The following is a 12,501-nucleotide window of genomic DNA, read 5'->3' on the forward strand; positions in this document are numbered from 1 at the left end:
ACTGAAGTCAGCTGTGAGAAAGAGAATATCTTTAGGATGTTCAAATGTCCAGGATAGGAGTTAGGAATAAATGCTTGCAAAATGATATATGTATTTGTGAGAAATCACTGGTAGTGTTGAATAATTYTAGACTGATGTGGGCTTTGGAATATTTTTTTTAAATAAATGGAGAGGTTTTATTGAGCGGACGGAAGTTCAAAGTGAAATATTTTCAAATACTCTTTGATCAGCCAAGCCTATTCTTTTTTTTCCTCTAGAAAGCAAAGAAACAAAAGATCAGGCTTGGATTGCTGAATCAGCTGGAGAATTTTAATTTTGCTTTCTGTCTTCAGAGAAAAATGAACTGATTTTGTAGGGACAGGTATGTGGTAGGAATGAATGTGCTGCTGCTCTGTAGGGGAGAAGGGTACTGAAGGCACCTCTGGGTGCTGGGGAGTCTGCAAGGTGGTGTTTTTTGGGGCAGCTAGTAGGGTGAGGTATGGAAACTGCTGGGATTGTTGGAAGGATGGATAAGCATCTCACAGTTTGTTTTTTTTTTAAGGCTGTGGCAGATGCAGGCAGCACTGGAACATGCATTGTGGCAGATGGGCAGTGAAAAGGGAAAGGAATACTTGAGTGAGTGGTAATTCCTTCATCTTGGGAAAAGAGCTGTTGGAGAGCAGCTCAGTGTGAGGAACAGTCTTGTCATTGTTAGMAAAAGGGTGGAAAACTCTGATTTTACTGGAACAGCACAGATGCAGAAGGGGCAGTCACCTCCAGGGTAGCTGCTGTCTTGCTGCTGGGCAAACCCCATCCCATCCCCACAGCTGCCCAGGACTGGAGTAACATCTCAGCTGTTTGAAGGGTTGGGGAGAACATCAGCATCAATGGCTTCAAGGTGTTCAGGWGAGGCATGAACAGTCTGGCTGCCCRAGGCTGCCTTCAGCAGCTCCTGGGAGCAAAGGTTCCCATCCTATGGGAATTGCTGGGTAATGGCTTCATCCCTGCAGGGTTCCCCCTCTCAGTTTGTCCTTGGAGAGCAGATCTGGGGAGAGGAGGAGGAGGAGGAGAAAGCTGCAGAGCTCACCCATCCTCCCAAAGCCTGGAGGGAGCCTGTTCCTTGCTGTGTGAGCAGCCTTGCAGACAGCCAGGATTTAGCACCAAGAGTTCAGGAATGCCCAGCACTGGGGAAAATGTTCTTTGCAGTGAGAAGAGCAGACTATGAAGGATATTGGAAGAGTCAGTGGACCTCAATTCCATTAAAAACAAGACTTCTCATTTGCAGGTAGATTTCTACTTTCACCTGACTATTAGAAATGTCTTCCAAAGAGTTTTTCTTAGTGCGGGTAATATCCCTAGAGAAGTTTTACAGGAATGACGARATCTGTTGTGTGAGGAAAGGCTCCCATTTACTTGTGTTCTTCCACTAAACCTACAAAAACTCCATATTTGGCACTGTAAAAAGGTACATTTGCCCATGGACTGACTGGCTGGAGGTACTGGTGTCAAAGCCCTCCAGCACAGTCCTCTGAAATGAGGGAAATCCTGTGTGTTCAGGGCTAACTAAAAGAAATGCCTTTACTCTRTATCCCAGAGAAAGGGAGTGTAAACCCTTGTCACGTTTTTGTGCCTCAGCAGAGCAGTTTGACTTGCTGAGGGGCTCTGTGCATGTCAGCATTTCACTACTGTATTCTGAAATTTCATTTTCCCCYCATTTTGGAGATTATCAGCCGAGATAAACATTTCCCAAGCAACCCCTCCRCAGGCACTGCTGCAATAACTCATTTCTAGCGATGTATTTCTCTCAGGGATTTRCAGACAGTAAAGACAATTGATAGTTTGACTACCAGAAACAAGTGGGGGGGAAATAGAGCCCAATGAAAAGATAATGGATCTCTGGGTTTTTGCAAGCACGTGTGTGGGTGTTGCAGATTTTGTTCCAGCATGTTGTAGACAGGTTGGAGGGTGGATTACAAGATGCTATTTTCAGAAAATAGGACAACCTGCCAAAACATAGAGCTTTTTTTTTGCCTGTTTTTTTTCACCAGATCCTAGTAAAGGAATGGAGAAACACTAACCCCCATTGAGAATTTTTGGAGGCAGAACTTTATCTGTTATTTGTTAATCCACACACTGATCAAAGCCCAGGGGAGGAAATCTGTGCTGGTTTATCCATACCATTTGAGCACGTATTTGTGTAAATTGCATGCTCTGTTGGCTTCAAGTCTGAGTCCTTTGTGCATTTCTGAAGGGGCTGAGTCAAGCAAGATCAGATCACTCACCCTCCTGCTCTTCTGTGTCTGCTGGTGGAGTGAGCATTGGGACAGGACAGATCTTTGGGGCACTTGGCTCTGCCCATTTCCATGCTCCAGGATCATCAGGGGAACTCAGCTGCTCCAAAAATTGGTGGGCTGTGATTAAAAGAAATCCTGRCTATTGTGCTGAGGAAGTTCAGGAAGAAAAGGCAACTTCACATTCACATGGAGAGAGCGCAGCTCCTGCTCCCCCACGCACACGTAACAGCTGTAGCTTTGTTCAACGTGTCTGGCTTCATGTATTGTTTTCAGAGCAAGGGTAATTAGTGTCTGAAAATGTAACTGCTCTTTGCTATTGTGGAAYGATGTAAAAATCCCTTTTTTTTCAGTGTAAAACATTCCTGCCCTCTTTTGATCTTGTCAAGCTAGACAATACAGCTGTCTTGTCATCATATTTCCCACGGCAACAGAGAGTTTGCAAAATGGTGGAAGAAACCTCAGAAGCCCTTAATTACTGTGACTTCATCAGTGAAACTTGACTGCCTTTGGTGGACTTGCTTCAGATTGAAGTGAATTTGAGGGAATTTGGGCCTGGGTGGCTTGGCCATGGCAGTTTTTAACAATGGGGACGGTGATGGTGATGATGGGCACCAAGGATGACCTTAGTGCTGCTCTGCTGAGTGTGGGGTGCAAGATCACATTCCAAAATCAGGAGCTTTATTTCTGAATTAATAGCAATACTCAGGGCAGTAAAAGGCAGGAAAAACCCTGGAGAAACTTAGAGGGGGAAAGGTTTCCCTAATTAAGTAACTTCATTACTGTTGTGTTCCTTATTTGCATTGTCCATCAATCTGTGAAAATCACACTTGTTAATGCAGCCCAACAAATGTTTGCAAAGTGCAGAGGGTGTGATTGCAAAGGGTCACTCTTGGGGCTCCTGATTTTGTTTAGGAAATGGAGAGGCAAAGGTGGAATGCAGGGGTGGTGCTGGAAATGAGAAAAGCAGCAGAAGGAAGGCACTGGCCAGGGATGACTTGAAGGAAAAAGGGGGGCTGCAAACAATGAGAGATAAAAGATGAAAGAAGAGCAAGTCAGGGGGAAGTAAGAGACAGAACAAGTGGAATTATATCAAAAGTGGGAGGCAGAGGCAATTAATGTGTTGTGAGTCATCACCAAACAATCCTGCCCCCAGAAAGGCTGACTCAGCAGCACCAGTGGAAAAAAATCAGAGTTTCTCTTGGAGATGCCATTCCAGATCAAAGAGGKTTCGATTAGTGAAACTGGATTTTCTGTCACTGATCCTCCCCTGCCTTAAAGAAACTTTTCAAATGTATCATGTAAAGTCAGCACCCACCCCAACCACCRCAGGGCTTGGCTCCTTCACTTCTCTTCCCTGTCACATCTCCTCTTCCCAGGTCTGAATCATGGTCTATTTTGGGGCCCTTTGCACAACAGAGATCTCGGTTGTTTTGGCAGAGGTGAGGTGGCCACAAGAGGCACCAATTACTGCACATCCTCTTAGAGGCCAGGGRAATCTAAAAAGAAGAGCAAGTGAATAAAAATAACTTGATGGAAGAAGGTTTCTGTGATCTTGTATCCCTGACAGGTGCCTGGCCACAAAAGCACTGCTGGGAAGGTACAAGTGTGATGTTAATATATGAAGATTTTTTTCTGGCTTATGATTCAGAACTGAGGTGCAGCCAGGAAAACAGAGAATAAGAAAGGAAAATTGTCTCAGTTACTTTACTGTGTTTTGTAAAAGCTGGTGGTTGTTGATGGTGAGTCTGGGCTGTGTTGACTGTGGACAGTCAGAGGGGCAAGTGTGGGCCACTCCCAGCCTGAATCTGGACAAAAACATTCCCTAAATTATTTCCTCTGATATGCACAGGATTTTGAGCTACTGCAACACCATGTGTTGTCCAGCCTGAATTTCAGGGGAGAGGAAAAAAAACCGTCTACAAAACACATGAAGAATTGCCTCATTCTTCTTTTTCTTTTCCTCAAAGCACTCGGATTGTATTTAATGTAGCTCAGCCCAGTTTCACAGGGCTTGTGCCAGTGATGTGGGGGGAGGAGATAACAAACCACAGAGCTCCCCCAATGCAGCAAAGCCTGGCCTTGTTGGGCTCAGCTGGAGACACAGAGCCCACATCCTAAAACAGCAGCGTGGTACCTGAGTGTGGCCCTTCAAGCACAGCCAATGCCATGAGTTAGTGAAGAACCAGAAAAGGATGCTCAGGCATTTGGAGGTTTGGCCCAACAACAGCAACCAGCCAAAGAAAACCCCACAGAGTCTTCCACAGCTTTTAGGGGGCTTTGAAACACTGTTTTGTTCGGTGTCAATACAGCACCCAAGCAGCTGTGCATGAGGAAAGCAGAGAAAGCTTCCTTTTTAGGCTCAAATCATGAATTTCAAATCTTTCCATTATCGTGGTGATGGTTAGAACAATGCCACTTTCTCTCCAGACTGCAAAATTGGCATGACAGGCACTAGGAGATCTTACTTCTCCTTTTATGCCTCAAATTTAGATAAGAACAATAAGCCCTGATGAAAAGTATGTGTGCAGTGATGCCAGGATACAGTGAAGTCAGAAAAYTGATCATGAGCATTAAAGTCTCTCTTGTGTTCCGATTTCATCAGGCTTTGCTGCCCTGACGCAGGAAAGGCGATTCAGCCACTGCTCATCTCTGCAATCTGGGCAAACTTGGTTTTTGTTTTCATCCCACCAATACTACAATGACAGGGAATAAAATCTCTGAGGCAAATAACTGGTGTTATTCATCAGCCACTGATGAAAAGGTCCTGCCTACACGTTTGGGTACATTTAGTCTGGACCAGCAAAAGCAAAAAAGTCATCCAATCCTCCAATGTCCATGAATCCATCTTCTGTGATTTCTGCTGTGGGTACTTTGTTTTCCTCTGGGGAATTAACTTTTTATTTAGCCAAATATAGTTATGGCTGCTGCTGCCATTGGCTTGCTGCTGCACACATTAATTGCCCTTGAGCAGAGGAATGTCTCCCAGAAGGCCCAGTCCTTTCTCAGCACCAGATCATCAGTTCTTTAATTGCTGCTGGTTTCGCTCACCCTGCATGGAGCAGAACAACGTGATTCCTCATTGGGCTCCACCTCCCCACTGATGTGAATCTGGGCCATGCAGCAGGACCTGCCAAAATGACCCCTCCATGTATCCTCTTTCTGAATCAGAAATTAAAATTATTAAAATTAAAATTATTAAAGCCAAAAAGGCTCTCACAGGAGCTTCCAGACAGAACTAGAAATCTATTAGCTTGGTCACTGMTAAACGGTGTCTGACTATGAAGTTGGGGTTTAGGTTGCTTAAACCAGGACTATCAGACTTTTTCTTTGATCCAAGTTGTGTATTTCTGCTGCAGCTGGATATTAAAAGCCTTTAATGTAGAAGAACTGTGTGGCTAACAGCCACAGGTAACTCTGCACTAGGAAATTTTATACAGGAAATTTGTGAATGTCCAAACACAGGTATCCCGCGGGCTTAGTACCGAGGACAAGACCTGTTTTCAGCTGCCTGGATTGTAAGAATTCGGGAAGCAAATTGTTTCTCATTTTATCCTTTTTCAGTTGTTGCCATGGCAAAACCCCAGAGAGGACGGGGAGGGTTGTACCAAACCACTGGAACAACAACTTTTCCCTGGGATTGATTAAAAGATGTGCTCAGTCTCACCTTGGCACTCCCAGGAAAGTAACCTCACGTGTCCCAGCGGTTCTGAGGAGCACAGCCCCCAGTTACTCACGGGGATCAATGCGCATCAGCAACGAGGCAGAGACCGAGCAAATGTATTCACCTCTGTTCAGACAGCAGTTTCCACTTTCTGTACTTCACCTGCTGCTCTTTGGGATGTTTTCCAGGTTGCATCAAGTGAATTTCGAGGCTCCCACTTGCGAAGGCAAGCGCCGGGAAACGCTGGCCTTGATAGGGGACTTCTCCTCCTCGGCGGAGTTCTTCGTCACCATCGCGGTCTTCGCCTTCCTCTACTCGCTGGCTGCCACYGTGGTTTATATCTTCTTCCAGAACAAGTACCGTGAGAACAACAGAGGGCCTCTAATTGTAAGTGTTTTCAGCATTTGTGGTGTTTTCAGGCACAGGTCTGCACCTCCTGTTTCTTGGTTGTTGAGGTTTTGGTGTGGTCTGGGAGWTCCAAGTGTCCCACTGCCCAAAGCATTCACCTGCTTTTTTATCTTAATGGTGATTTTAAATTTTAACACCATTAACAGAAGAACTTTAGTCCTAATCCTATATGTATTTGTGAAATTCTGTACTTCTCCCCCCTGCCCACAGTGATGATAATCACACAAATAATGAACATGTAGCTGAGTGGTAGCAGGATTGGGGTCTGAGCCCTGTGTCTCTGACATCAGAGCTTCATTGATGGGGAAAAAAGGGAAGAGGAGATCTTAGGCTTCGTCCTAGTAAACAGATGAAACCATGCCCCTGATCAAAGCCCAGCCAGGGAGATTGCTTACTGCTAATTACTGCAGGGTCCAGCCAAATTATTTTGCTTTGGAGAATKATGTGGCTGTTTTTCTAGTATGACACGGAGCTCTCAGCATGTCTGTGTTTCTACTCTGGTTTATGAGCCTTCCTCTGGTTTATGAGTTATCATCCTCTGCACCCATCAAGCTGTGGCTGTTGGTGCCTTTATTTTTCTTTTCACTGATTCCTGAAGGCTTGTGATAAAAAGCAAGTGCTGCTGTGAGTATATTTTCTCATAAATTGAGACTGTAAAGCCAGTGAGGGCTGTTTTGGTCCAGGTGTTTKTTGCCTGTCAGTGCATCGTGGCCCATGAGCACCCTGTGCTCCTGCTGGGCTGCTGAGGCTCTGCTGACCTTCACCTGCCCCAAATTTGGGTCAGCTCTGTGCATCTCCRGGGCTGCAGCACAGTCTCCCTTCCATGGACATCCCTCTCCCTCATGACTGCAAGGAGAAGGTTCCTAAGAGAGGAAATAGCTCTCTGGAGTCTTGGTGTGAAGATGGGAGGAGTTTATCATGGACCAGTGTAAGGAAAAAAWTAGTTCTGGATTTCAGAAAAATCAAAAGTTTAGGACTGACAGAAACCAGACATTTTGCTGAGACTTGTGCATTCAGTGGCTAAAAGCCATTAATAAAGAATATCACAAATATATAGCAGGAAGAAAAATAAATCAGTGCAGAAAAGCTGAATCTATTAAAGGAAATAACTACAATAACAGCCAGCAAAAGATTAAACTGTAGGAAGGTAAACTTAGCATCATGGGGGTTTGAGGGAAAGATTTTCCTGCTGCAAGGACATGTGAGCTGTTTTCTGTAAGTTTGCATAATTCAAAACTGATTAATCGTTACCAAAAAAATTATTTCTCCATATCAAAGGAAATTAATCCTCTTCATCTGGAGGTTCTTGGAACCTTTCCTGTCCTAGAAAATGGTGAGGAAAGGTGGGGAAATCTTCACAGAGAAGAAAAAGARCAGGCAAGATAAAGGGATCCCTACAGAAAGAGTAAATAAATAAAGTGCCTTGCTTCTTCCTGATGCAGTTGGTATCAAAAATATATCTCAYTTCAAACTGTCCCATCAAAGGATCAGTTACAAGATTCTGCCATCCTAATCTTCTTGCTGGAAATAATTCTTGCTTTTGACCAAGCACATCACCCTCTGTAGAAATAGAAAAAGGGGAGAGAAACATAGTACTGTTATGTCAGGTTATGATGTGGCCACTTGCCTTTGTCCAGGACTGTCCTGAAGCAGCTGCTGCAGCCGTGTCTGTCACAGGATGTGCTGCACAATCCACTACAGTGTTAGCGTCACATTGRCTTAATTTGTTCTGTGTAATGGATTGTAATTGAATCCACAGGTTAAATTTAACAGGGTCTGTTACCAAAGCCTCTGTTTGCAATTTCCCACTATTTAAACCGAGGCTATGTGACCTTATTTGTTCCGAATATGAAGATGTTTTTGAGTTTGTCCTACAGCAAAAGCAGCTCCTGTCGGTGAGTGGTTCTGGGAAGTGGCTGAGGGTTATGATCARCTCATGCCTGACAGGAGGAGAGTCCCATCTTCCCAGCCAACACACTTCAGCATCCCCTGTGTGCTGCAAGCTCTGTTGTATTTGGTATTTTTAGAAAAAAAAAGAACCTTTTTTGCCTGGAGCACATCCTCACTGGTGTCCCTGGAGAGTGTCCAGTGCAATGATTGCAGCACCACAGCCTGGCTGGGGACAGGGTGTGACTCCCCCWGTGCAGAGGAGCTGTAGGGAAAATGCAGAGCCCCAGGCAGAGAAAAAGCTGGCAGYTGTAGCCAGGAGGAATTCAGGGGTCAAGGGAAAAGGAAATTTGGAGTGCAAAGCAGCTTGTCAGGGCTGCAGTGCTCACCTCAGGGATGTCACRCGCCCTGTGAAGGAGGCAGGCGGCGCATCCTCCAGCTCCAGGCAGATGCTGCTCTGATCTGACGTGCATCAGATCAGATGTGTGAGTATGCCTCATCCCTGAGATTGTTCCTTCCAAAGGAAAGTGCTGCAGGAATCTGTGGTGCAGCAGCAGTGCCCAGCACGTGTTGGTGGAGGCAGGGCAGCCCTGACTCTGTTTCCTCACCAGGCAGGATCAGTGCATCAGGAACCATTTCCAGACTACCAGGTTTTCCCCCTCTTAGTGAAGAGTTTGATAGTTTCATCCATCCTTGCTTCTKCTGCAGTGCCTGATCACAATTTCCTTGTTAAAACCATTCCTGTTTTAAGCCTTGTACTTCCTCTTGGCTTCATATTTTTTCAGACTGGGATGACATCTGCCTTTAAGCAGCACCCTCTCAGAGCTGCCTTTTCTGCTGACAAATTTTCAGGATTTGAAAAATGAGTATGACAGGAGAAGTGGGGAGAGGAAAAAAAACCCTTTCACCTGAAATTTTTAAATTTTTTTTTTCAAAAAGCCCCTGCACAGGCAGTCAGAACACCATCAATGCATWACCAAATTGCAGCAGCCTGACTGGGTGCAGGAGATATGATTATAAGGAATTTAAAGACCATTAAGTCACAAGAAACTTGCAGGGAAAATTTCAGTCACGGGTGTTTCAAGTTTACCTTGTTTATACAGATACAGGGAAATGAACTGCATGTGCTGAGATCTCAGCGAAGCATCACTTTAAATGTGGAAAAATACTTTAGCGTTCAGTGTGAAGTGAGGCATGATGGCAAGGAAATATTTCCAGTGGGAGAAGCAGTTAACTCCTTCTCTGGCTGTTTGGATGGCAGTGGTGTGTTTATTCCCTGTGCAGCGAGCCAGTTCTGTTGCTAATGTTGCCTCCCAGGTTTTGGGGATAAAATCTTCATTTTGGCTGTGCAGGGTTGTGTTGCTCATCCATTCCCAYGGGGCTGGCAGCAGCGAGTCCTTATGCACCCTCTGCTCCCTGAGGGGGTTCTTACAGATGGATGGAGGAACCTTGGATTGCCAGGTTCTGAAGGAGCAGGGAGCAGGTTTCCAGGGAGCTGATATCTCATAGATATGTGCTGTGTGTTTGTGAGCTCTGCAAACCACAGCTGTGATTTTCATTCCATTGTGAGCTCCCTCACGGTGCATACGTACAGCAAGGAGCTGGGGGCTCACCTTGGTGGGYACAACGAGGGCAAGGCAGCTTCTCAAGTGGCTGGTTAGTGCTCAAGAGCCAGAAACTTTTCAAAAGAATTAATTGGAGGTGCTGACTTAGATTTTAAAGGATGTGATGTACAAAATCCCACCWGTTTTCAGTATATCCCCATCTCTCAGACCAAACCAACCTCAGCTGGCTTCCACTTGTTTAACAGAACATACCTGGGGAGGATTGCTGGTTTGTGATGAGAGCAGAGATGAGCTGCACCCTGGGACTGCCAGCCCAGGCCCCTGTKTTGATGCTCTGCTTCAGCTCTATACATGAAGATCTTTACAGCTGTGCTGGAGTTTTAGGGGATCAGGGATAGGAAGCTTCTATATTTCTCAGAAAATAAAAAATAGGCACAGTCAATGTGTATCAATCCTTTGCCCCATATGTGCTCCATTTAAAATCCACATGCTGACAGCCCTATGTGCCTTCAGGATTGTCTTTGGGAAGTTACRGCTTGGCCATGAGAAGCCACATTTATTCATGTATAAATGTAAATCACGTTATTAATATTCCAATCAATTAATATAGAAGCATGAAATTATGCAGCCATGAAAGGTGACTGACATAGCCCTGAAAAGAGATAGTTCATTTTTGTAGTGATTACGTGATAATCTTATGGTGCATAAAGATGCTTGCATCTTAAGAAGGAGATGAGATCTTTCCTTTGCATCTCGAGTCCTGTGAATAATCATATTATGCAGAAAGGCATTTGGTTCCTTACATATGTTGCAGATCGAGTGAGTTAAGTACACTCTGCTCTGCTCCTTGGACACCTTTTTGATTRAACGTGTTGTACTTCCTCACCCATGTCCAGCTGTCTAGAAAATAGATAGGAAAAGAATCAAGGATCAAGAGCCATCTATAAAAACAAACACTGAATCCTTCGCAGCTGAAAAATGAAGTCAGGAAGAACCTGAGATTTTTTTTGCATTTCAGAGAGCTGTTTCAGGCTGCTGTTGTCATCTCCTTTTGAAGCACAAGCCAGGGTGACCTTGCTGCACATGCTGGTGCCTCCCAAAGGGCTCGGCACTTTCCTGCCAGAAGCAAGCTCACAAGGCCTTACACCATTGCAAGAAGCATGTAATTCTTTCAAAGCTTCATTCGGCAGAAAATCTGGGATGGGACCTCGTTCAAACCAAAAAAGAGCTAAAATGCCACTGTAGGAAGGCGTTTGCTGCCTGCAGCAATCTGCTGTTGGCCGCTTTCCCGGCTGGGACCGGGGCTGTGCCTCTTGCTGGGGTAGTTGTTGAGCTTTTAGCTTGGTTGTGACTGTGAAAGCAAATCCTCTGAGAGGTTTGCCCCCACTGGGTGAAGAAATCTCCCTCTGCTCCTTCATGGCTGGCCATGAAACCTGCTGGCAGCGCTAGACTGACTGGAAGGGTTTGAGGAGCATTTGAGGAGTCGCTCCCTTGGATGCTGTGGATGTGTGAAGGTTTTCCCAAAAGGAAAGGTTTTGCAGCACGAGCCCTGCATGGAAGCCACTCACAGCACAGGGAGGAGGGTGCCAGAAGCCCTCTGGCCAGGCCAGAGCAGAGGTTTTGGCTGTTTCCAGCCCAAAACCATCCAGCCAGGCTTGGCTGGGAGGGCACACAGGGACACGAGTGTCACAGCCTTCAGGGGTCTGTGCTGGCAGCCACTGGACACACAAAACACAGCCCCTTTCTGAGCTTTCTCAGCTTCTGCAGAGGCTCTTGGCTGGCTGAGGTTGGGCCAGACACTGGGGAATCCAAAACTGTGCTCAGGAGGCTCAAGGGACTGTGAGTGACTGTCCCTTTCAAAGAGGCACATCTTGCAAAAGCCGGTAGCTGGATAGCAAGGAGAAGAATTTCAATTACCATGAAAAGAAAAGGTATTCWCAGTTCTATTCTAAAACTTAAAATGTATAAAATTGTTCCAAGTAGGCATTTTTGGCAAACTCAGTAATAACTAGTTTCAACTTGAAAAAGGCAGCAAGAATTTTTTTTTTTTTTTGCACATACTTCAGGATCTTAAAATGTCCCTCCTTGGATATTCTGAGTGTTTTAAATTTCAGTTTTTGCCTTTCTTTACATGTTCCTATTTTCCTTCCTTCCCAAAGGCACCTGTAGGCAGAGCAAAGTATCTCAGCTGAGATCTGAGTGAGAAACTTAGCAATTAGGAGTGTAGTGTAATCGTAAAACAATACACACTGAAGAGATCTATCGACACCACTTTAAGAGAGCAACTACAAAAAATTACTTTGTTCCAAAGGAAAAAAAGACTCACCCTTGCTATAGGGATATTAAACATTGAAATGCAAGATTTGTTTTAGTATGCAGGCACTCCGGCCTTAATTACCAAGGAGAAATTCCCCAGATAGACATTAAGCCACAGAACAGCTTAGCTTGAAATTCACTTTTATTTTCAGCATGTCATTATMTTGTAACTCTGTTCCACCCAGAGCTGTGAAAATGTTCAGCCAGAAATGCAAACCCACTTGAAAACAAGAGAGGTTCAAGTTCCAGCCAAAGCTGAAGGTTCGCAAAGATTCAAAATAAATAGGAAGATGCAAGTTTCCTCTAGTCATAGAATTGAACATTTTGCTCTCTGCACTGTGCAGAGGAGGCAGAACAAATCCTTCAAGAGCCTGAATCTGGCCATGAAGCC

At 45.0% G+C, this 12,501-nt stretch overlaps 1 protein-coding gene across 1 annotated transcript in view; it reads left to right on the forward strand.

Annotated features, from left to right (window-relative positions):
* Window positions 1-12,501, forward strand: part of SYNPR (synaptoporin) — a 42,505-nt gene that overhangs the window by 24,128 nt on the left and 5,876 nt on the right. The window contains exon 3 of the mRNA XM_057375318.1: window positions 6,123-6,321. Within this exon, the coding sequence (XP_057231301.1) occupies window positions 6,123-6,321 (199 nt within the window). The remainder of the gene's footprint in view (window positions 1-6,122; window positions 6,322-12,501) is intronic.

This window comes from Malurus melanocephalus, unplaced genomic scaffold, assembly GCF_030028575.1.
Source record: "Malurus melanocephalus ecotype Western Australia unplaced genomic scaffold, MMel_1.1 scaffold_245, whole genome shotgun sequence".
NCBI lineage: Eukaryota > Metazoa > Chordata > Aves > Passeriformes > Maluridae > Malurus > Malurus melanocephalus.